Raw genomic sequence first — 25,325 nt, 5'->3', positions numbered from 1 at the left:
TTGTCAAACTAGACAATATATTTAATTCCGTATTTACAGTAATTAAAAGTCAAAAGGTTAGAGTGTCCGACATCGATTGGATTACATGTCATAAATCAGACGTACTCATACAATGGAACTAATTTAATACTAAAATATTGACAAACTAAAATAAATAATGACTTATGAGTTAGAACAATTTAACCATCCAATCAGCTCAGTAAACTATCATGTGTTACTAAAAAAATATTTTCCATAAGAATACTTTAATAGATCATATGTTTGTTTATTTTTTTAAAATTTTCAGTAAACATATATTCACTTATCAAGACTTTATCTATAACTTTAATAAAGTAAGATTGAAATAATATTCATGTAACAAAAAATCTGAAAACCCAACAAAATCCGACAAAACCGAACCAATCCAAACTGATATAGTTGGTTTGATTTTAAAATTCGAACCAATACAGTCCATGCACACCCCTAACCATAAGACATGAAGAAAATATTAAAAAATCAACCATTATATTAATGTTCACACCAACTAAAATATCATGGGGGGGCGATTAACACCTCGTATCTAAAGCTTGGCCTTCTTTATTAGCACTTTTATTTTTTTCAAATTTAGTAAATTATTTGAATGACTATTTAAATCCGGTTGCACAAGTAAACTATTCATACTCCCCAAAAGTTGTGATTTGCACCTAGGAAGGCATATGAAGCCTCTTATCATATGATTATTAATTTTGAAAAACGAAAATGAAAAGAGTAACTCACAATAAGCATTTTTGCCACTGAGCTTCCTACTATTACGACTTTAAGGGAGGAAAATTGGGCCGTCATTACGCGTCTTTCACAAAGCTAGATAGGAAAGAGGCACGTAATTTATTTTTTGGCACCCATTTTTTTTTTTTTATTTTGGCACCATTCTAAAACCGTCAATATAAAAAGAACCATATCTCAGATGGCCTGCACGCATTATCTGGCATAGATTATAGCATTCGTTTTGTTGGTTCTTTTTTGGGAAAGAGTTGATGGAACAAATCTTAGTGTTCGAAGATGGTAATATTCGTAGAGAAGAAGGAAATTACAAGAGCGAAACAAGCAACTCTAGGCCACCTTTTACCAGGTAAATTAACCCGTTCAAAACTTGTAATTCTTTCACATTATAAGTTGAAATACAGGTTAATTAATTCAAAGAGCTGGATATATATCTACGTACGTCGATTTTATTATCAACTCCAAGGAAAGAATAAATGAAGTGAGTTGGTGCTTAATTTGGTTAGGCATGCTTGGACAAAAAAGTTTTCATATTCTATATATTAGCGTTATTTATAGTTCGTACGTTAGTGATGACTGATGACTGATGACCTCTGCCATTATTATATTTGTCATGTGTGACCCGCGGTCAGTAGGCATGTGATGCTTCTGATCATATACAACAACAATAACCCAATATAATTTTAATAGTGGAGTTTGAGAAGGGTAGTGTGTACGCAGACTTTATCCCTCTCCTGGGTAGAGAGGCTGTTTCCGATAGACCATCAGCTCCCTCCCTCCAAGAATTTTTCACCTTGCTATTGGAGTGATTCGAACTCACAATCTCTTGGTTGGAAGTGGAGGGCTCCGGCTACGGCTTTGGTAGTAGTATTGAATATAGCATTATCGTTGACGTTGACTTAAGTCATTTCTCTGGTCTTTTGTTGGTTTCTCTCTTTAATTTTCAGGGTGATAAGGGATGTCGTTTCTCTCTGCAAGCTCCGGCGGATCGTGGCGGCCTTTCTACTAGCTGTGTTTCCGTTTCTGGTGAGTGAGTTAAATTGCTATTAATTCTAGTAACTATGTATTTTCTTTCTTTTTGGTAGCACATCCTTTTACTTTGATTTGGCGTTCAACTATTATTTATATTACTTGCTGACTTTGGTGTGTTTTTTCTTCTTTCACCATTTGTACAAATTTGGTGTAGTTATGTAGGGAATCTACTGCTATTATAACATGTTCATTTTCTTAGGATAATCCCGTTTTGGACTTCGCTTTATGATTTTTTTGTCAGCAAATCATAATTATATGCTTTCGCTAATTTATAACCTTATAACGTTTCCGTAAATGGTATCCCGTTTGCCACCCCTGGTGTAAACGATGACAATGAGGTAATTAGAAGCACAAGAATTCACTTTTCACTTTTTTTTAATGCTTCCTGTGAGCTTTTAGTGGTTTTACTTCTTTGAAGACACCACAATAAAGTTGGTGTCGATCACATCCTCTACCATTTGGGCGAGGACTCTATGCGCACCGGGTAAACCTCATGTGCAATAGCCTGCAAATCACACAGCGTATATAAATCGCACTAGGCAAGTCATGTGCGACAGGCTCAACCCAGAAGGCATTGAGGGTGAATTCGATCCCACTCCAAATCAACTGGACAACCCCGAAGGGTTATGTACGTCGTCAAGTTTATAACATGCTTCATCAGGTTATTTATTCAAGGTTGTAGGAGAGTCTTTATAAGCCCAGACCAAAAAAACATCAAGACAAAAGGCTATTATTTCCTCTTTCAAGATCGAATTCTAGTCTATAGTATCGTGTCCAGGCACGGAATATCCACTTGCCAATTGAGCATCAGACTTATTTGAAGAGTTCGACAGATCTATTCTTAAATAGCAAGTACTAGCCGAAGTTGAAACCCATATAAGAATTGAAACCCATTATAGTTCAAAAGATAAACAGAAGATCCCTTTTTGACCAAGTTGAATTTTGTAATCTTCTAGTGTTTGAATATATACCTGTCACTTCATACCATTATTACCTAACTATTTAATCAACATTTTATCTATCCAGGTGGAGGATGAATTTCACTCTGACCTGGAAATAATTTTGACTGCTCGATACAGGTGAAAAATCATACACTTAATTACCATAGCATCACTGTGTCTATATATATATATATTTTTAAAATAATGTGATAATTTGATATTAATGCCAATATTATGCTGATGCATCGCAGACAGTCTCTCTGTCCTTTCAGAGGTAGGGGTAAGGCTGCGTACATCTTACCCTCCACAGACCCCACTACTGAGTTTGTTGTTGTTATTATGCTGATGCCTATTACAAGGATGAACACTGCTTGCTTCTTGTTATTGGCTTTAAAATTACATTACCTTATGCAATTTCACGTTGTATATGAGGTTAAGCTATTTCAGCATTTTATATATAAAAAAACAGGAATTCCAAGAAGAAAATCCATCCTTGTGAAAGAAGATGTCTACTTTTAAGGTTCTCACACGAGATTGCTCCACTGGTATTTACTGGAGAGTGTATCTTTCCCAAAGAAACCAAATTGGAATTGGTTGATGCTATTACAGGACTCCCTGTGATACATGGACCTCTATCCTCAGCACAAGTTGAAATTTTTCTACTAAAGGAAGATCTTGGTGGTGATGGGGAAGAACTAAATAGTTATATTATGATGCAAAAAAGAGGTGGAAAATCAATGCGCCATAAAAATCCATATCTGAGGTTACAAGGAGGCATTGTTTCTGTTGATGAAATTAGATTCAAACACACTCCAAAGTATATGAGAAAATTGGAAGTGGTAAGGCTAGGAGCAAAGGTTATAGATCTACCTGAAGAAATTAAAGTGAGAGAGGCCCTGACAGGATACTTCACTGTTAAGGATAAACATTTAAGTGAGTACATTATATTGTCTCTAATAAATTAGAAAAATGTGAAGTTTTATAATTTGTAAAGTTTTTGAACTGAAAATATCATGTTCCAGAAAGCAAGAAGCGGTACCCTCCATTACCAACTGATGATATATGGAGACTAGAACAGATTCAACAGAATGGTCCTTTCCATAAACGGTTGACTGAAAATGGTATCAGGACAGTGGAGGATTTCCTAATTGAACTCTACAACAATCCTCAGAGGCTACAACATGTAAGTAATTTTCTTCTAAGAACCTTTACTTCACAAAACTGAAAATGGCCGTATCAAACTCTCATGTTTTAGAAATAATACAATGTCCTAATGGTTTACAATAGCCCCTAAACGCTAGGGCAATGCACCTTAATATCATACAACTGTTGTAATTTTTTTTCCATTTAAGTAAGAAGTACTCATACAATACAAATGATGAGTTTTTAGTTTCCATACCTGCAGATCCTTGGCAAAAGCATGTCTGGTGATCGGTGGAAAATCACTACAAGGCATGCAAAGACATGCAATCTTGATGGAAGAAAGGTCTGTATCTACTATTCATTGATTGTCATGTATTTACTCATCTGTTGGCCATTTCTAATTCCTCCTTTTGATCTTGAACTTATTACAGGCGTCTGCCCACAAGTTAGTGGAAACTGCATTTGCAAACTGGGAAAATTGCATTTCTATTAAACATCACTTATCATCGTCCAAATTTTCCCCATCATCCTGTCCCACGGTTGACGATTGCCAGCATTCAGAGCTTCAAAATACTTCAGTGAGTACTCTTTGACCAAATTATTTTGCTTGCATAACTAATACCCATTACCCTGCAGTGTAAATGTCCGTTTCAATGTGATGAAAAAGAAGGATATATTTCGTGAGCTGATTTAAGCTTTTGTTTTTGCAGAGAAGTATTTCAGCTACTTTGCTAATTTGACAATTTTCTTTAATTTAATGTGCACAGAAGTCACATTTGCCTACTGAAAGTAACCAGTGGGTAGTCAGTGGTGAATGCTCTACTTCTTATGCAATTGCGGAGCAGCATACAAAGTCAGATGGGATGTCACTTGCTTTCACTTCTTCTAGCCATTTTACAACCGATTTTAGTAGTTTGGTGCAAAATGATAAGGATATCCTACATCTGGGATCCTTCAACCAGATCCCATCTATGAATTCGGATTCAGGAGAATATTTGGAGAAAATTGTCAAGTTTCTTAGTTCTGATAATATTCAACTTGATGATTCTCCTTATGTTCACTCAGCTGTCATCCATAAAGAAGGAACAAATTTGAGCAACATGGATCCTGTGGCCTCTATGCGCAAAGGCAAGTCTAAGAAGAGTTGGGCCAAGATATTTAGTGTAACTAAATGGTTCTTACTCATGAAAAGGTTTGTTAAACTTAAAAATCTTCGTATTACCAAGAAGCGGAAATTTTCCTGATCATAAGCATAAGCTAAACAAGAACAACTCGCTCTGTCCCATTTAACTGTTGTGTGGAGATCAGCTAGCTAGGTGAATGAATAATTTTGTGATTTGTATGAATAACTTTAGTTAGTTTGAATTGTTAAAAAAATATTTGTTAATAAAGAACTTAAAAGTTTAAGGATTAAAAGCTTTATAGGACAATAATATTTGTGTGGTTATAAAACTTCTCATTAAGGGTAAAATGAAGAGTTTAAAGTTGAATTATTTTCAATCGTAGAAGTCTATCATTCTTTTTTGAACGGACTAATTAATAAGAAAAATATGACATCTAAAATATGACCGAAAGATCGAATGTCAGTTCAAAATAGGAGAAACATTTTATACAAAGTATCTTTGTACAGTGAAAAATACTAGTACACATTTAAGTGCTCAACTACCATTTATTTGTATGTTCTATATCAAATATATCAAGTGATTTCCTCCTCCCTTCTTTTTTATAGAACTGATTATGTACCGCCGACTGAATGTTCTGATTTTATAGATTCTAACAGTTCTTTTTTTCTTTTTATTTTTTATGGTGAAAAAAGAGTTTCCTGGCATTTCCTTTATTTTATTTCTGATCATCGAGAATCTAAGCCCATCACCATTTTTGCTCAATCCTTTGGGGGTCGTATTCTGTAACGAGCAGGTCGTTTTGAGTATTACAGGCTCGTTCCCTCATTTACTGCTCATTTTGTGTTTTACAGTTGTTATGTGACTTGTTGGGGTAGTTGGTTCGGGTCCAGTGAGGTTTCGGAACGAATTAAGACACTTAGTCTCAAGGATGAAAACTTTCACAGTTTGGGATCAGTTTTGCCGCTTGCATCGTTTGCCTACAATAACAGCTACCAATCGAGCATTCAGATGGCCCCGTATGAGGCTTTGTATGGGAGACGGTGTCGGTCTTCGGTGGGTTGGTTTGAGCCGGGTGAGGCTAGGCTATTCGGTACTGATTTAGTTCATGATGCTTTGGAGAAGGTTAAATTGATTCAGGATCGACTTCACATGGCGCAATCTAGACATAAGAGTTATGCTAACCGGAAGGTTCGCGATGTTGCTTACATGGTAGGAGAAAAGGTACTACTCTGATTTTCTCCTAAGAGGGGTGTTATGAGGTTCGGGAAGAAGGGCAATTTGAGCCCTCAGTATATTGGGCCTTTTGAAATACTTAAAGAATTAGAGAGGTGGCTTATGAACTTGCATTCCCGCCTATCCTATCGGGTGTTCATCTAGTGTTCCATGTATCCATGCTCCGGAAGTATGTCGGAGACCCGTCTCCTGTATTGGACTTCAGTACGGTTCAGTTGGATGGTGATTTGACTTATGATGTGGAGCGGGTGGCTATTTTGAACCGGCATGTTCGAAAGTTGAGGTCAAAGAATATATCTTTAGTGAAAGTGCAGTGGAAAGGCCAGTCAGTCGGAGAAGCTACTTGAGAGACTAAGTGGGAGATTAGGAGCAAATATCCACACCTATTTGAGACTCCAGGTATGATTCTAAACCCGTTCGAGGATGAATGTTTGTTTAAGAGGGGGAAAATGTAACGACCTGGCATGTCGTTTTGAGTATTACAGTCTTGTCCCCCATTTACTGCTCATTTTTTGCTTTACAGTTGTTATGTGACTTATTGGGATAGTTGGTTCGGGTCCGGAACGAATTGAGACACTTAATCTATAGGATAAAAACTTAAGTTGAAAAGGTTAATCGGATGTTGATTTATATGTAAACGACTCCATAATAGAGTTTTGATGATTCCAATAGTTACGTATGATGATTTTAGACTTAGGAGTGTGTCTGGATAATTATTTGGAAGTCCGTAGTTGATTTTGGCTTGAAATGGCAAAATTTTACTTTAATTATGGAATTGATTTCTATAATTTGTGTTGAATGTATCGAATTAATTGTGACTAGATTCAAGTCATTCGGGGGTCGACTCGCGAGGCAATGGCTTATTGGAATAGAGAATTTGTATGGATTGAGGTAAGTAACAGTTCTAAATTTGGTCGCGAGGGTATGAAATCCCATACTATGTGTCATATGATTGGTTTTGAGGTGACTCACACGCCAGGTGACATGCGTGTGGGCGTGCACAATAGAAATTGTGATTGGTCAATTCCATTGGATAGTATAGTTGATTTATTTGATGTTACCCGTATATTCTCCATGTATTATAGAAATTGAACTGCAAATCATGTTTAGGCTATGTGTTGGCATTGTATGGACCCACAAAGATCGTGTTACATGTTGAATTATCTGCTAAATTGATGTTTTGCACTCAGTCACTGTTTTACTTCATATTATAGCTCAGTTTTTATTGTTCTTTATTGACACATTATATTATCACTGTTTGGGTTGATTATCATGATTATTGAGAGCCCGAGAGATTGGAGAGATTGATGATTGAGTGAGGCCGAGTGCCTGATTGTGAGGATATTTATGGGAGCAGGTTGCACGCCGCATCATGTTTTATTGATTTATTCCATGATTGGCTTGTTATAGCGCTTGGGCTGAAGGAGCTCCTCCGGAGTCTGTACACCCCCAGTGAGCGCGAGTGCGAGTGTCGAGCGCAAATGCGAGTTTCGAGCGCGAGTGCTGAGTGTCTGAGAGAAATGAGCGATTGTGAGGAATGCGTGACTGTGAGGTTGGAGCGAATGGGAGGACTGAGTGACTGTTACTCTGAGTATGTGCACTTGATTTAATTACTATTGTGCTTCGGCTGGTATATATATATATATATATATATATATATATATATATATATATATATATATATATATATATATATATATATATATATTTTACTACCATGAAATTTCTGAAAGATTCTATATCATGTTTCAATTGACCTTGATACAAATTAACTATTTTGGTTTTAAATGTCAAACTTGGAAGCATGCCTATTTCTCTGTATTATATTGTTTGTAAAGTGAATTGTACTGTGATGCTCGTCACTATTTTTAGTCCAATATCTAGTTTTGTTACTTATTGATTTGGTTGTACTCACACTATACCTTGCATTTCGTGTGCAGATCTAGGTGCTTCTGGATAATCTACACGAACTTCTGGTTAAGTGCATTGAGTTTTAAAAGTGGAGTAAGCATTTCTTTAAGAAAGCTATACATGGAATGATTATATTTGCCTTCATTAGTTTTTTAGAAGATGTTTATATTAAAATGAATTATGTAGCTATGAGAAAGTTTATTTTTATAACATTCAAATTCATGGTTTAGTTGTAGGAGTATTTTCGTGCATGTAAAGTTGTGGGATTGCAGTAGGATATTGAGTTAAAATAAAGAAATAAAAAAAAGTATTCTATTAAAGTACATGTTAGTGTAGCACACTTTCCCTTCAGATTAAAGATTGGTGAATGGGAAATTGAGGGAAGAAAAGTGGATGGAAAAGTGAGCTCCCTTTTGCTTTGGAAGAGCAAGTGTCTTTCATTAGTGGTGGAAAGAAAAAATGAATGTGCTTATATTGAGAAATCACATCTCTTGGTGTTAAATGGGTTGGAAAGAAAGTAAGTCTCGCGTCATCGTCGTTGTCGCTCGCTCGGCTCGGCTTCGGATGTGGTCAACGATTGATTGATTAATCTTTTTGGACAAAATTTCTTTCAATTATTTATTTAATTAATTAACAAAAAATCAACCTGGAATAACCCAGGACCCGCGACCTGACCCGGTCCGATTCTTTCCCGGATTATTTTAAATCCCTTTTCCTAGAATATTTCAAACGTGAAATGTTCCCACCTGTTCCAACAGCCATGGCTGGTTCTGAAAGGTTGCAAACCTTTTCAGACACAGTACCAGAAAATGGCTATAAATATGGTTTGATCGCAGAATCTTTCCTTACGAAATTTTCTCATCTTCTTCTTCTTCTTCTGCACAAAATTTTTCAATGTGTTTTACAACCATTGAGTGGTTCGCAATTCATCAGAGTTTTTGGCATCAATACACTAGTGAGCTAAATCGATCCTGGGAGGAGAATATTCTAGCACCTCGGGTACTTAAGGAGAATAATTTCCTTAAGAATACACTGTGCATTCAGTGGGCTCGATTTATTCCTTTCAGATATTATTTCGATATTCTGTTATTGCTAACTTTCTGTTTTTGTTTTCTATTTCAGAAATATTACTGTTTCATTATTTATTATAGTAATACAGATCAACCAACAATCCTAAGGAAATTATTTTATTGTAATCAGTATTCTGGTTTTGGAGATTAAAACTTGTGTGGTTTTCTACTCCTTCTGAATTTTTCTATTCTGATTTGAAGATATAAAAACTTCATCAGAGTATTAAAATTCAGAAACGATTTGAAGAACATAAAACTTCATCGTTTTCTGTGAAACAGTATATAAAAACTTTTGTTTTTATTTATTAAACGTACTATTTATCGTTAATTACAATATTGTTTACTATTCTATTTTTTGCCATTAATTGAATTCTTTTGTTGTTGACAGTGAGAAATGGCAATTGATAATGAAAATCCTTCTGCGACTGTTGCGGCAACAAAACAAACTGATGATCCACCGGCCGAGAAACCGGGGAAATTTTCTGGAGCCAACTTCAAAGGATGGCAGCAAAGGGTGTTTTTCTGGCTTACCACGCTTGGTATGCAGAAGTTCACCAGTGAAGAACCTTCAGTGTCTGCCGCGGACATACCAGACAACGAGAAATTTATGATTGTTGAGGCATGAAAATATGCTGATTTTTTTGCAAAGGCTATATCCTAAGTGCTTTGGAGGATGACTTGTACAGTGTCTACAGTGCTATGAATACGTCTAAAGTGTTATAGGACGCACTTGAGAAGAAGTACAAGACTGAAGATGCATGCTTGAAGAAGTTTGTGGTTGCCAAGTTTCTAGACTATAAAATAATAGACAACAAAACCTTTGGAACCCAAGTTCAAGAGTTTCAACTTATTTTTCACGATCTTATTGCTGAAGGTATGGTCGTGAATGAAGCATTTCAAGTGGATGCAATGATTGAAAAATTGCCTCATTCGTGGAGAGATTTCAAAAACTATCTTAAGCACAAGCACAAAGAAATGAAGTTGGAAGATCTTGTGATTCGTCTCAAGATTGAGGAAGACAACAAAGCAGCCGAGAAGAAGTCTCGTCAAAATTCAACGATTATGGGAGCTAATATCATTGAGGAGACTACTCCAAAAGGTAAGAAGAGGAAGAGGTCTTCTGGATAGACTAAGGAGCATAACAAGAAAAAGTTCAAGGGCAACTGCTACAATTGCAGAAAAGATGGTCACAAAGCCTCTGATTGTAGTCTCCCGTAAAAGGATAAGAAAAAGGGATAGGCCAACATAATGGAGAAGAATGATGACATTGATGATCTGTGTGCAACGCTTTAAGAATGCAACTTAGTTGGAAATTCGAAGAAATGGTGGATTGACTCTGGAGCCATTCGACATGTTTGTGCTGTCAAAGAAGCATTTGCGACTTACTCTACTGTTGGTCCCGAAGAAGAGCTTTCCATGAAAAGTACTGCAACAACCAAGATTGAAGGTTATGGGAAGATATTCCTGAAGATTACTTCCGTCAAGGTGTTAACGCTCAACAATGTTCTTCATGTTCCTACTATTAGGAAGAATCTAGTTTCTACTTCTTTACTTGTTAAAAATAGATTCAAATGTGTATTTGTATCTGACAAAGTTGTTGTAAGCAAGAATGAAATGTATGTTGGAAAGGGCTACCTCACAGAGGGCCTTTTCAAACTCAATGTAATGGTTTTTGACAGTATAAATAAAATTTTAGCTTCTTCTTATTTATTGGAGTCAAATAATTTATGGCATATTCGTTTAGGATATGTCAATTATAAAACCTTGCTGAAATTAATTAATTTAGAAGTATTGCCAAAATTCGAGTGTAATAAATCAAAATGTCAAATATGTATTGAATCTAAGTTTGTAAAACATCCTTATAAGTCTGTTGAAAGGAATTCAAATCATTTAGACTTAATTCATACTGACATTTGTGATATGAAGTTGACACCATCTCGAGGCGGAAAAAAGTATTTTATAACTTTTATTGACGATTGTACTCGATATTGTTATGTATATTTGTTTAATAGTAAGGATGAAGCAATTGAAGCATTTAAGCAATACAAAAATAAAGTGGAGAATCAATTGAATAAAAAGATCAAAATGATTAGAAGTGATAGGGGTGGAGAATATGAATCTTCATTTGTAGAAATATGTTCTTAATATGGAATTTTTCATCAAACTACTGCCCCTACACACCTCAATCTAGCGGAAAGGAAAAATCGGACATCAAAGAAAATGATGAATTCTTTATTAATAAGTTCCGGGTTACCGCAGAGTTTGTGGGGGGAAAGCTATCCTTAAAACTAACCGAATACTAATAAAGTGCCCCACAGTAAAACGCAATCTATTCCGTATAAAAAATGGAAAGGTAGAAAATCCAACTTGAAATATTTCAAAGTGTGGGGGTGTTTAGCAAAGTTACAAGTACTTTTACTCAAAAGGGTAAAAATCGGACCAAAAACTGTGGATTGCGTTTTCATTGGATATGCTACAAACATTAAAGCATGTCGGTTTTGGTTCATAAATCTGATAATCCCGAAATTCATGTTAATACGGTAACTGAATCAGATAATGCTGAATTCTTTGAAAGAATCTATCTGTATAAAACTGAATGCGAGTCGTTAAGTGAAAAACCTAAACGACCACGGGAAGAACCAAAGGAAAATACTCCAAGTAAAGAAGATCCAAGGCGTAGTAAACGTCAAAGAACATATACTTCCTTTGGACCAGATTTTGTGATATTTTTGCTTGAAAATGAGCCTCAAGCTTTCAAAGAAGCTACGTCATCTCCTGATTCAGCATTTTGAAAAGAGGCACCCAATAGTGGGATTCAATCAATTTTGGATAACCATACATGGGAATTGGTTGATCTTCCTCCAGGAAATAAGCCTTTAGGTTCGAAATGGATCTTTAAAAGGAATATAAAAGATTATGGCACTACTGATAAATATAAGGCAAGACTTATTGTCAAAGGTTATAGACAAAAGGAAGGCCTTGATTACATTGACACTTACTCGCCAGTAACGAGGATAACATCTATTAGGGTGTTAGTGACACTGGTGGCCGTATATGGTCTTGAAATCCATCAAATGGATGTTAAGACAGCTTTCTTAAATGGAGAATTAGAGGAAAAAAATTTATATGGAACAACCTGAGGGTTTTGTGGTTCCATGTAAAGAAAAGAATGTGTGTAAACTTGTTAAGTCTCTTTATGGACTTAAACAAGCACACAAACAATGGCATGCCAATATTTACCAAACAATGTTGGCAAGTGGGCTTAAAATCAACGAGTGTGACAAATGTGTTTATATTAAAAACACTACAGGTCATGAAGTCATTATTTGTTTATATGTTGATGACATGTTGATAATGAGCAAAAATATGGTAGATATAAATGCTACTAAGCGCATGTTGGCTAGCAAATTTGACATGAAGGACTTAGGAGTTGTTGATGTGATCTTAGGAATCAGAATTGAAAAGATTCCACAAGTTCTAGCATTAATCACTACATTGAAAAATTACTTGATAAGTTCAAGTATTTGGATTTCAAGATTGCCAAGACACTAATTGACGTGAGTTATGCACTTCAAAAGAATGAAGGTGAAAGTGACTTACAACCGGATTATGCAAGAGTATTGGGAACTTTGATGTATATCATGAATTGTACGCGACCAAATATAGCATGTGCTATTAGCAAACTGAGTCGGTTTACCAGTACTCCCAATCAAATACAATGGATGGCAATGAAATGAGTTTTGGGATATCTGAAATATACCCAAAATTATGCTTTGCAGTAAAACAAATATCCCTCCGTGATCGCGGGATATAGTGATGCAAATTGGATCACCGGATCATCTGAAGTTAAATCAATGAGTGGATATATTTTCACAATTGGGGGTGGAGCAGTGTCTTCAAAAACATCCAAACAAACGTGCATCACCTGTTCTACAATGGAATTTGAATTCTTAGCTTTAGACAAGAAGTTGGATGGCTCTGATATTTCTTGAAAGATATTCCATTTTGGCCCAAACCTTTGGCACCTGTATGTATACATTGTGATAGTCAAGGGCAATAGGCAAGGAAGGGAGCGTTATGTATAACGGAAAATCTCGCCATATACAATGAAGACACAATACCATTAGAAAACTACTCTCTAGTGGTATTATCACGATTGACTACGTAAAGTCAAGAGATAACGTGTCGGATCCACATACAAAAGGTATATCTAGAGAGGCAGTTGAAGCATCATCGAAGGGAAAGGGGTTAAGGCCTAGGACAAGTCATCACGGTGGTAACTCTACCTTGCAGACCGGAGATCCCAAGATCTAGGTTCAAAGAGATCAAACAAAGTTATGAATGACGGTTCAACATTGTCAAATAACTCAACCCATTCTCGGGATGAAGACAATGTTCAGAAATCAAGGTAAAGCATTAAGGCTTTTTGATGAGTCAATAAAGCTTAAAGCTTTTTAATGATTTGCTAAGTCTGGCAGGATATGACCAGATAGCGTGTCTATAGGATTACATGTTTAGAAATCACCTATGTGAGTGTGAAGTATAAGTTAGGGCTGCTTATCGGGCGGATTGAGTGGTTATTTACTCTTAATAGTTTGGCTTATCGGTAATCGGTTTTTAAATGTATTAATCCGCTAGCCACCCGATAAGATATCGGGCGGATTAGTATCAGTTTAGCTATTATCGGGCGGTTATCGGTTTAGTTTCAGTTGATTGAAACTTAACATACTTCAACACAGTGTTGGAGAGTACATCCCTGAGACAACAATATAGTCAACATTTCTCATACATATATATCAACTAAATTACACCATGAGGCCATATTACTAGAATCAAATACTTCTTTTATCTTCTCATACTACATTTAAGTGGATGGTAAGGGATTGAGAAGTGCACAACACAATACATCAACAGAATCATTTGAATAGATTTCTTACTGTTTAAGAAGATGATAAAGTGTTAATAAACAAAAACACAACTTGGTTAAGATTGAACTTAACCAATTCGATAATCCAGCTGCGAAGTCCGCTACCATGTCCTCTATCAAGATGATATGCTGGCGGGCTTCCATCGAGGCACACTATTTGATGTCTCATAAACAAATAAATACTTAGTACTCATAGAAGTCTGCATGTGATTCTCTTTACTCTCTGTTGCTTAATGTATTGTGCAGTGGCACTGTGAACTATGGTGATGTTGACAATTAGTTCTTTTTGAGACATAATAGTAGTCGGCATTGCTAGCAATGCTAACAAGAAGCTGGTTGCCATCCTGCAAAACATTCAAATTATTATGCAGTTATTGGTTCGTGCTTATATTGCTTTTTTATTTATTCGTGTATTACTGTTGTTTATTATGAAACCTCTCACGCTGGTAATAAATAATTGAATCTTTCTTCTAAAGTTTAGACAGCAGCAGTAAATGAGTTCAATAATATGGATAAAAATAAATTTTATATATATATATATATAAATAAATTTTATATATATATATATATATATATTCTTAACGGGTTAACAGATTATCCGTTAAGAAAATTGAATAATCCGCCCATAAACCGATAAGTCGTTAATAAAAAAAATTTAATTTGTTCCCCGTCCGTTAAACCGTTAACCTGATACCAATAAGCCATTAAGCTTCGGTTTCGGTTTCGGTTCGATTTTCGGTTTCGGTTCGGTTTTGAACACCCCTAGTATAAGTCGCTTCAAGGGGAATGAAAGTAAAGGCCCATTCTCTAAGCACTCATGAAACCAGGCGGTATTCATGGCTGAAACGAACACAACCCTGAGAACCATAGATGGTTAAGGGTAGATTGTGTGGCTTATGTTGTCTAGGTATACAACAAAGCTCGAAGGTTCAAAGATATCAAATCTACCGATTGACCGAGTATATCCGATATAAGCTCACTACGGAAAGTTTAAAGGGAAACCTACTTATCCAGATGTAATTAATCCTTATATGTAAATCACAGACTCGTCCGTGCATTCCTTTGTCTTATAGCCATTCCCCATTCATGTGAGGGATTGTTAGGATTAAAGATTGGTGAATGGGAAATAGAGGGAAGAAAAGTGGAGGGAAAGTGAGCTCCCTTTTGCTTTGAAAAGAACAAGTGTCCCTAATTGGTGGTGGAAAGAAAAATGAATGTGCTTATATTGAGAAAGCACTTCTCTTGGTATTAAATGGGTTGGAAAGAAAGTAAGCCAAGTGTCGCCGTCGCTCGCTCGCTCGCTCGGCTCGGCTTCGGATTAATCTTTTTAGACAAAATTTCTTAGAATTATTTAATTAATTAATTTAATTTAATAACAAAAATTCAACCCGGAATAACTCAGGACTCGCGACCCGACCCGATCCGGTTCTTTTTCCGGATTATTTTAAATCTTTTTTTCCGGAATATTTCAAACGTGAAATGTTCCCACCTGTTCCAACAGTCATGGCTGGTTCTAAAAGGTTGCAAACCTTTTCGGAAACAGTGCCAGAAAATGGCTATAAATATGGCTTAATCCCAGAATCTTTCCTTACGAAATTTTCCGATCTTCTTCTTCTTCTTCTTCTTCTTCTTCTGCACAAAATTTTGCAATGTGTTTTACAACCATTAAGTAGTTCGCAGTTCATCAGAATTTTTGGCACCAATACACTAGTGAGTTAAATCGATCCCGGGAGGATAATATTCTAGCACCTCGAGTACTTGAGGGGAATAATTTCCTTAAGGACACAGTGTGCATTCAGTGGGCTCAATTTATTCCTTTCAGATATTATTTCGACATCCTGTTGCTGCTAACTTTCTGTTTCTATTTTCTGTTTCAGAAAGATTATTGTTTCGTTATTTATTATAGTAATACAGATTGACTAACACTTCCAAGAGTTGAAGTTTTATTATACATGAAACTCTTGCTACATAAGGGTTCATTTCTTCATTTTGAGCATGTGTAAACTTTTTTTTAGCATAATGTTGTTTTCTTTCTTATTGAATATTAAATGTATATTAGTGTGTTATTTTGTTAAGTTCACTGTCATTGGGATTGACTAGCTACAAGTTTTTGCCAAACTAATTCAAATGATAAGCCAAACAATGCAGAATCTCAATAAATAAGTTTTCTTTTTATTACTAATAAATAAATAGTTAAGTATTTTTTAAAAGTGCTAGGCAAATTTTATGGCATGAGCGCAAGTATATAACTTTATTAAAATACTTCGGTAATACTAGTTTCATCATTTAATGACAACAATAGTAAGAATAAAGCTTTAAGTAGGCCTGATACCAACAAAAGTTTTTTTATATATTGTTTCACTACCACTAGGGTACAAAGAAGCATTTTTCCATAAAATCTAACCTCAAAAGTAGTAGGTTTGATAAAGTTGATTAATTTTGTCTTAACAGATGTTGGGAAGACTCGCTTCGCAATAAGGATATAAACAAAATAGAAAAGTCATGAAGACATGTCTTGACTCAATATTTCTCAAATAAAAGCTTTTAATTAACTCCGAGAAAGCTCCAAGTTCAGGTGCGATAAACGAATTAAGGTCAGAGATACTCATCTTGGTTAGTGTACGCTAGGGTCGGGGATACTCGTCCTAGTTCAAGATTAATAAAGTCATCAACAATAAAGGCGGACATAGGCAAAGCATGAAAAGCAAATAAAATAGAGTTTATTGAAAATTAATTCAAGCCAAGTTTAAGTCAATATAGCGACCGTGCTAGAACCACAAGACTCGGGGAATGCCTTACACCTTGTCTTCGGTCAACAGAATTCTTTACCGGACTTTATTTTCGTATACCAATAAAATAGAGTCAAAGCTTACTTTGACTAGGGATTCAACTAAATGGTGACTTGGAACAATGAAAAATCAATTTCAATTTAAATGGAAAAACTCTTTAACTCACAACCATCCATAGGAGTGACACTCAGTAGTGCTACTCTTCCCTCTCGTGTGTACGTGTTATTAGAAAGTACAATTGTAATATATCAATTTTTAGGAACTAAAAGGGGGAAAATCAGCAAATTGATCAGGAGGGCCAAAAAGGCCAAGAGGCAAGAGGGCCAGGGTATGACAACCGTTAGATACCACAATCTTATCTTATGGAGTAGAGAGTGTGAAAGAGAGACAAATATTGTACAAGTAGCTTCTCTACGTGCCAAAAGGTTGATTCCTTTGACAAGTCAAATTCACCTTCAAAATAAAAGGAAACTGGAGCAATGTAAAGTGAGCTCCATTTTGCTTTGGAAGAGCAAGTGCCCCTCATTAGTGATGGAAAGAAAAAATGAATGTGCTTATATTGAGAAAGCACCTCTCTTGATGTTAAATGAGTTGGAAAGAAAGTAAGCTTAGCGCCGTCGTCGTCGTCGCTCGCTCGGCTCGGCTCGGCTTCACCTTCGGATTTGATCAATGATTGATTGATTAATCTTTTTGGACAAAATTTATTTCAATTATTTATTTAATTAATTAACAAAAAATTAACCCGGAATAACCCAAGACCCGCGATCCGACCCGGTCCGATTCTTTTCCGGATTATTTTAAATCCCTTTTCCTAGAATATTTCAAATGTAAAATGTTCCCACCTATTCCAACAGCCATGGATGGTTCTCAAAGGTTGCAAACCTTTTCAGACACAGTACCAGAAAATGGCTATAAATATGGTTTGATCGCAGAATCTTTCCTTACGAAGTTTTCTCATCTTCTTCTTCTTCTTCTGCACAAAATTTTCCAATGTGTTTTACAACCATTGAGTGGTTCGCAATTCATCAGAGTTTTTGGCATCAATACACTAGTGAGTTAAATCGATCCTTGGAGGAGAATATTCTAGCACCTCGGGTACTTAAGGGGAATAATTTCCTTAAGAATACACTGTGCATTCAGTGGGCTCGATTTATTCCTTTCAGATATTATTTCGATATTCTGTTGCTGTTAACTTTCTGTTTCTGTTTTCTGTTTCAGAAAGACTACTGTTTCGATATTTATTATAGTAATACAGATTGACTAACACTTTCAAGAGTTGAAGTTTTATTATACATGAAACTCTTGCTACATAAGGGTTCATTTCTTCATTTGAGCATGTGTAAACTTTTTTTTAGCATAATGTTGTTTTCTTTCTTATTGAATATTAAATGTATATTAGTGTGTTATTTTGTTAAGTTCACTGTCATTGGGATTGACTAGCTACAAGTTTTTGCCAAAATAATTCAAATGATAAGCCAAACAATGCAGAATCTCAATAAATAAGTTTTCTTTTTATTACTAATAAATAAATAGTTAAGTATTTTTTAAAAGTGCTAGGCAAATTTTATGGCATGAGCGCAAGTATATAACTTTATTAAAATACTTCGGTAATACTAGTTTCATCATTTAATGACAACAATAGTAAGAATAAAGCTTTAAGTAGGCCTGATACCAACAAAAGTTTTTTTATATATTGTTTCACTACCACTAGGGTACAAAGAAGCATTTTTCCATAAAATCTAACCTCAAAAGTAGTAGGTTTGATAAAGTTGATTAATTTTGTCTTGACAGATGTTGGGAAGACTCGCTTCGAAATAAAGATATAAACAAAATAGAAAGATCGTGAAGACATGTCTTGACTCAATATTTCTCAAATAAAAGCTTTTAATTAACTCCGAGAAAGCTCCAAGTTCAGGTGCGATAAACGAATTAAGGTCAGAGATACTCATCTTGGTTAGTGTACGCTAGGGTCGGGGATACTCGTCCTAGTTCAAGATTAATAAAGTCATCAACAATAAAGGCGGACATAGGCAAAGCATGAAAAGCAAATAAAATAGAGTTTATTCAAAATTAATCCAAGCCAAGTTTAAGTCAATATAGCGACCGTGCTAGAACCACAAGACTCGGGGAATGCCTTACACCTTGTCTCCGGTCAACAGAATTCTTTACCGGACTTTATTTTCGTAGACCAATAAAATAGAGTCAAAGCTTACTTTGACTAGGGATTCAACTAAATGGTGACTTGGAACAATAAAAAATCAATTTCAATTTAAATGGAAAAACTCTTTAACTCACAACCATCCATAGGATTGACACTCAGTAGTGCTACTCTTCCCTCTCGTGTGTACGTGTTATTAGAAAGTACAATTGTAATATATCAATTTTTAGGAACTAAAAGGGGGGAAATCAGCAAATTGATCAGGAGGGCCAAAAAGGCCAAGAGGCAAGAGGGCCAGGGTATGACAACCGTTAGATACCACAATCTTATCTTATGGAGTAGAGAGTGTGAAAGAGAGACAAATATTGTACAAGTAGCTTCTCTACGTGCCAAAAGGTTGATTCCTTTGACAAGTCAAATTCACCTTCAAAATAAAAGGAAACTGGAGCAACCATAAGACCTGAAGAAAGTATTAAGAAAATCACCCACTATATTAATGTTCACACCAATTAAAATATCATGTACACCTCGTATCAAAAGCTTGGCCTTCTATAATACTATGTTAATAGGTGAAAAGTAGTTTCAAATTATATACAAACTAAATTTGGTAAGAAAAAATATTACTATAAGTTAAAAATTGATTGGGGGACTTCCCCGTAATTGTTTCTATTCAGAATAAACATTGAGCTTCCTACTATTACGAGTTACGACTTAACGGAGGATAACTGAGCCGCCATTACGCGTCTTTCACTAAGCTAGTTAGGAAAGAGGCAAGTTACCATCTTTTGTTTTTGCACCACTCTAAAACCGTCTATATAACAGAACCATAACTCAGGTGGGCTGCACGCATTCTCTCGCATAGACTATAGCATTCGTTTTGTTGGTGGCAAATATTTGATGGAACAAATGTTATTGTTCGAAGATCAAGATGGTAATGGTGGAGAAGGACACAAGAACTCAGATACAGAAAGAAGAAACTCTAGTCCTCCTTTAACCAGGTAAGTAAATTAACCAGTTCAAAACTTCTTCTTTCACATGATTATAAATGGACATGCACACAGGTTATTTAGTTTCTTAGAGCTGGATATATATGTATTTACGTAAATATCATTATCAAATCCAAAGAAATAATTAATGAAGTGATTTGTTAATTACTTCATTTGGTTAGCTGTGTTGAGGAATGTTTGTACTAAAATTATGTTTTCAGATTCTATTAGTGTGTTACTGATTGTTCGTATGTTAGTGACCTTTTACCATTATTAAATTTGTCATGTGTGGCCAGTTGGCATGTGATGCTTCTGCTTTGAGAGTACTGAATATGGCACTATCGTTGACGTTGACTTGAGTCATTTCTGCTCTTTTAATTTACTGGTTTTCCTTTTCTCAGGGCAATAAGGGACGTCGTCTCGCTCTGTAAGCTCCGGCGGATTGTGGTCGCCTTTCTACTGGCTTTGTTTCCATTTCCGGTGAGTTCAATTTAAGCTTCTTAATTTGTAACAACATCTTTTCTTTCTTTTTGGTTGCACAGCTTGTTACTTTGGGCTTCACAGTATTATTTATTTATACTTGGTATCTTAACTTTGGTGTGGTTTTGTTTTTCTTTCACCACTTAAATTTGGTGTATTTATATATGTTGGAAAAATCTTGGTACATGTTCATTTGCTTAGGATAATCCACTTCAGCTTTATGGTTCTATTTTATTGGTTGCAAACAATTAATTATATACTTGAGCTTTTATAACCTAACGTTTCCGTAGATCGTTGGCTTGTTAGTTTTTAGTTGCTTTCTAACCTAAGATTTGATATGTTTCACCCGGAGTTGTGGATCAATTCCAATTTGCTCTCACTAAGATTTAAGATTCGAAAACCAATTAGTGGAGAAAATGAAAGTGTCACCAGTCTAAACACCTATCAAAATGATGATTTGATCTTCTTCTTTTTTCCATTTTTTTTAATTATAAGGGAGGGTGAAATGGTGGATGTTTTGAAAGGCCTCATTCGCTTGAAAACAGTGATAGTTTTGCGTGGACAAAAACTTATACCAACTCTTAGCACATGAGGTGAACGATAGTGCGCAGATCTACGAGTTTGCTGAGTTTTAATGCAACTATATATGGCATTTAATTTATGGTTGGTGGGCATGTGAATTAATTGACAAAGATCTTTTGATATGCGGTTGGAAAGAAATCTTTTCCGGCAGATTTGTAATGAAAGGAATAGGATAATTTTCTTTGTGAAGAAAAGGACATTATATGTAAAGAACAGGAAAAGAAGGGACACTTTCCACATAAAGGATATTTGGTCACTGACTGAATTCGCAAAAAATGAAAGAAAGAAAAAATCACACACGGAATGCAAAGTCTCTGGCTACAGAATCTGACTAACAAAGCTAAACACTGAGATAGACTGACGCCGTTGTCCATCCCTTTCTCAAAAATCCGAGAATATGCATAGTTTCAAAAGGTACGAGTCATTTTCTATTTTCTTTTTAATGCATTTCAGAAAGAACGATTCCTTTTTAAATTTTGAAATAATTTAACTTAAACTTTGAATTTTATTGCTAATGTGAATCTTTCATAGTCATGCAAATATTGTGGCATATCTTAGAACACAAGTTTCAAAAGAATAGTAATTCAATACACAAATATTATGGCTTCATGTTTAGGATCATAAGTTTTAAAAGTCTTAATTTGTGTCCAGTCAAATAGATTAATGTAAACATAGTGAATATATATTTATATCCATGGTGTAAATGATGACAATGAGGTTAGAAGTACAAGAATTTACTTCTATAAAATGCTTCCTGTGAGCTTTTAGTGGATTTTCTTCTATGAAGATACCACAATTTCGCCGTCCAGGCAAATCAAAGTTACTGTTTTTAATGCTCGCTAAACATGCTTTATCAGGAGATTTCTTCTAGGTTGTCCTTAAAGGTTATATTTTACTCTTTTAAGATCGAATTTTAATTTTAGTCTAAGGTTTCGTGTCCAGGCATATATAGAATCCACTAGCCAATTGAGCATCATAACATCTTTGACGAGTTGCATAGATTAATTCTTAAATAGCAAGCACTAGTTTCTGGTGTGATTTTACATAAAGCAATCAAACAGGAGATTGATAATAATGAAACACACGAGTAACGACGCAATTTAATTGGAACTTATAAGAAGTGAAACACACTATAGTTCAGAAGATGAAATAGAGATACCTTTTTTAGTAAAGTTGTATTTTGTAATCTTCTAGTCTTTGAATATATACCTGTCATATTATATCCATACCTAACTATTTAATCAACATTTTATCTATCCAGGTGGAGGATGAATTTCACTCTGACCTGGAAATAATTTTGACTGCTCGATACAGGTGAAAAATCATACACTTAATTACCATAGCATCACTGTGTCTATATATATATATATTTTTAAAATAATGTGATAATTTGATATTAATGCCAATATTATGCTGATGCATCGCAGACAGTCTCTCTGTCCTTTCAGAGGTAGGGGTAAGGCTGCGTACATCTTACCCTCCACAGACCCCACTACTGAGTTTGTTGTTGTTATTATGCTGATGCCTATTACAAGGATGAACACTGCTTGCTTCTTGTTATTGGCTTTAAAATTACATTACCTTATGCAATTTCACGTTGTATATGAGGTTAAGCTATTTCAGCATTTTATATATAAAAAAACAGGAATTCCAAGAAGAAAATCCATCCTTGTGAAAGAAGATGTCTACTTTTAAGGTTCTCACACGAGATTGCTCCACTGGTATTTACTGGAGAGTGTATCTTTCCCAAAGAAACCAAATTGGAATTGGTTGATGCTATTACAGGACTCCCTGTGATACATGGACCTCTATCCTCAGCACAAGTTGAAATTTTTCTACTAAAGGAAGATCTTGGTGGTGATGGGGAAGAACTAAATAGTTATATTATGATGCAAAAAAGAGGTGGAAAATCAATGCGCCATAAAAATCCATATCTGAGGTTACAAGGAGGCATTGTTTCTGTTGATGAAATTAGATTCAAACACACTCCAAAGTATATGAGAAAATTGGAAGTGGTAAGGCTAGGAGCAAAGGTTATAGATCTACCTGAAGAAATTAAAGTGAGAGAGGCCCTGACAGGATACTTCACTGTTAAGGATAAACATTTAAGTGAGTACATTATATTGTCTCTAATAAATTAGAAAAATGTGAAGTTTTATAATTTGTAAAGTTTTTGAACTGAAAATATCATGTTCCAGAAAGCAAGAAGCGGTACCCTCCATTACCAACTGATGATATATGGAGACTAGAACAGATTCAACAGAATGGTCCTTTCCATAAACGGTTGACTGAAAATGGTATCAGGACAGTGGAGGATTTCCTAATTGAACTCTACAACAATCCTCAGAGGCTACAACATGTAAGTAATTTTCTTCTAAGAACCTTTACTTCACAAAACTGAAAATGGCCGTATCAAACTCTCATGTTTTAGAAATAATACAATGTCCTAATGGTTTACAATAGCCCCTAAACGCTAGGGCAATGCACCTTAATATCATACAACTGTTGTAATTTTTTTTCCATTTAAGTAAGAAGTACTCATACAATACAAATGATGAGTTTTTAGTTTCCATACCTGCAGATCCTTGGCAAAAGCATGTCTGGTGATCGGTGGAAAATCACTACAAGGCATGCAAAGACATGCAATCTTGATGGAAGAAAGGTCTGTATCTACTATTCATTGATTGTCATGTATTTACTCATCTGTTGGCCATTTCTAATTCCTCCTTTTGATCTTGAACTTATTACAGGCGTCTGCCCACAAGTTAGTGGAAACTGCATTTGCAAACTGGGAAAATTGCATTTCTATTAAACATCACTTATCATCGTCCAAATTTTCCCCATCATCCTGTCCCACGGTTGACGATTGCCAGCATTCAGAGCTTCAAAATACTTCAGTGAGTACTCTTTGACCAAATTATTTTGCTTGCATAACTAATACCCATTACCCTGCAGTGTAAATGTCCGTTTCAATGTGATGAAAAAGAAGGATATATTTCGTGAGCTGATTTAAGCTTTTGTTTTTGCAGAGAAGTATTTCAGCTACTTTGCTAATTTGACAATTTTCTTTAATTTAATGTGCACAGAAGTCACATTTGCCTACTGAAAGTAACCAGTGGGTAGTCAGTGGTGAATGCTCTACTTCTTATGCAATTGCGGAGCAGCATACAAAGTCAGATGGGATGTCACTTGCTTTCACTTCTTCTAGCCATTTTACAACCGATTTTAGTAGTTTGGTGCAAAATGATAAGGATATCCTACATCTGGGATCCTTCAACCAGATCCCATCTATGAATTCGGATTCAGGAGAATATTTGGAGAAAATTGTCAAGTTTCTTAGTTCTGATAATATTCAACTTGATGATTCTCCTTATGTTCACTCAGCTGTCATCCATAAAGAAGGAACAAATTTGAGCAACATGGATCCTGTGGCCTCTATGCGCAAAGGCAAGTCTAAGAAGAGTTGGGCCAAGATATTTAGTGTAACTAAATGGTTCTTACTCATGAAAAGGTTTGTTAAACTTAAAAATCTTCGTATTACCAAGAAGCGGAAATTTTCCTGATCATAAGCATAAGCTAAACAAGAACAACTCGCTCTGTCCCATTTAGCTGTTGTGTGGAGATCAGCTACCTAGGTTTTACTTCATTTTCAAATTTCTGTGAAGGTGATTTGTATGAATAACTTTAGTTCATGCGTTAACATGAACTATTTGATGAGTTTGAATTGTTAAAAAAATTAATGATTATTTGTTAATAAAGAACTTTTAAGGGTTAAAAGCTTTATAGGACCATAATATTTGTGTGGTTATAAAATTTTTCATTAAGAGTAAAATGAATAGTTTAAAGTTGAATTATTTTTAATCGTAGAAATGTGTCATTCTTTTTTTAACAGACTAATTAATAAGAAAAGTGTGTCATCTAAATTATGACCGAAAGATCGAATGTCAGTTCAAAATAGGAGGAAAATTTTATGCAAAGTAACGAGGAACATTTTATACAAAGTATCTTTGTACAGTGAAAAATACTAGTACACATTTTAAGTGCTCAACTACCATTTATTTGTATGTTCTATATCAAATATATCAGGTAATTTCCTCCTCCCTTCTTGTTTATAGAACTGATTATGTACCGCCCACTGAATGTTCTGATTTTATAGAGTCTAACAGTTCTTTTTTTCTTTTTATTTTTTA

At 35.2% G+C, this 25,325-nt stretch overlaps 2 protein-coding genes across 6 annotated transcripts; both read left to right on the top strand.

Annotated features, from left to right (window-relative positions):
- Nucleotides 1-989: 989 nt before the first annotated feature.
- LOC138907180 (calmodulin-binding protein 60 A-like) lies at nt 990-24,923 on the top strand. 3 transcript variants are annotated; one of them, XM_070197530.1, is made up of 9 exons: nt 997-1,108; nt 1,707-1,785; nt 2,818-2,870; nt 3,202-3,665; nt 3,755-3,915; nt 4,123-4,218; nt 4,307-4,453; nt 4,643-5,207; nt 24,801-24,923. In XM_070197530.1, exons 1-8 carry the CDS (start codon nt 1,014-1,016, stop codon nt 5,117-5,119), a joined length of 1,572 nt encoding a protein of 523 aa, XP_070053631.1. In that variant the 5' UTR covers nt 997-1,013; the 3' UTR covers nt 5,120-5,207; nt 24,801-24,923. The 3 variants fall into 3 exon arrangements, with proteins under 3 accessions (XP_070053633.1, XP_070053631.1, XP_070053632.1); XM_070197531.1 differs by having other exon boundaries at nt 999-1,108; nt 4,138-4,218; XM_070197532.1 differs by lacking the exon at nt 24,801-24,923 and having other exon boundaries at nt 990-1,108; nt 4,586-4,725.
- Nucleotides 19,765-24,923, top strand: LOC104103584 (calmodulin-binding protein 60 A-like). Of its 3 annotated transcripts, none has more exons than XM_070197529.1 (8): nt 19,765-20,085; nt 20,475-20,553; nt 22,397-22,449; nt 22,781-23,244; nt 23,334-23,494; nt 23,702-23,797; nt 23,886-24,032; nt 24,165-24,304. In XM_070197529.1, exons 1-8 carry the CDS (start codon nt 19,985-19,987, stop codon nt 24,192-24,194), a joined length of 1,131 nt encoding a protein of 376 aa, XP_070053630.1. In that variant the 5' UTR covers nt 19,765-19,984; the 3' UTR covers nt 24,195-24,304. The 3 variants fall into 3 exon arrangements, with proteins under 3 accessions (XP_070053630.1, XP_070053628.1, XP_070053629.1); XM_070197527.1 differs by having other exon boundaries at nt 19,784-20,085; nt 24,222-24,923; XM_070197528.1 differs by having other exon boundaries at nt 19,790-20,085; nt 23,717-23,797; nt 24,222-24,923.
- Nucleotides 24,924-25,325: the final 402 nt, after the last annotated feature.

This window comes from Nicotiana tomentosiformis, chromosome 3 (assembly GCF_000390325.3).
Source record: "Nicotiana tomentosiformis chromosome 3, ASM39032v3, whole genome shotgun sequence".
NCBI lineage: Eukaryota > Viridiplantae > Streptophyta > Magnoliopsida > Solanales > Solanaceae > Nicotiana > Nicotiana tomentosiformis.
This window is presented reverse-complemented; position numbering and strand designations above follow the sequence as displayed.

Bases quoted from the DNA above. Each gene is read 5' to 3' on its own strand.
- LOC138907180 (XM_070197530.1), top strand. From the start codon at position 1,014: ATGGAACAAATCTTAGTGTTCGAAGATGGTAATATTCGTAGAGAAGAA. The intron at 1,109-1,706 runs GTAAATTAACCC...TTTAATTTTCAG, and splicing joins TCTAGGCCACCTTTTACCAG to GGTGATAAGGGATGTCGTTT. The intron at 3,666-3,754 runs GTGAGTACATTA...ATCATGTTCCAG, and splicing joins TGTTAAGGATAAACATTTAA to AAAGCAAGAAGCGGTACCCT.
- LOC104103584 (XM_070197527.1), top strand. From the start codon at position 19,985: ATGGAACAAATGTTATTGTTCGAAGATCAAGATGGTAATGGTGGAGAA. The intron at 20,086-20,474 runs GTAAGTAAATTA...TCCTTTTCTCAG, and splicing joins TCTAGTCCTCCTTTAACCAG to GGCAATAAGGGACGTCGTCT. The intron at 23,798-23,885 runs GTCTGTATCTAC...AACTTATTACAG, and splicing joins GCAATCTTGATGGAAGAAAG to GCGTCTGCCCACAAGTTAGT.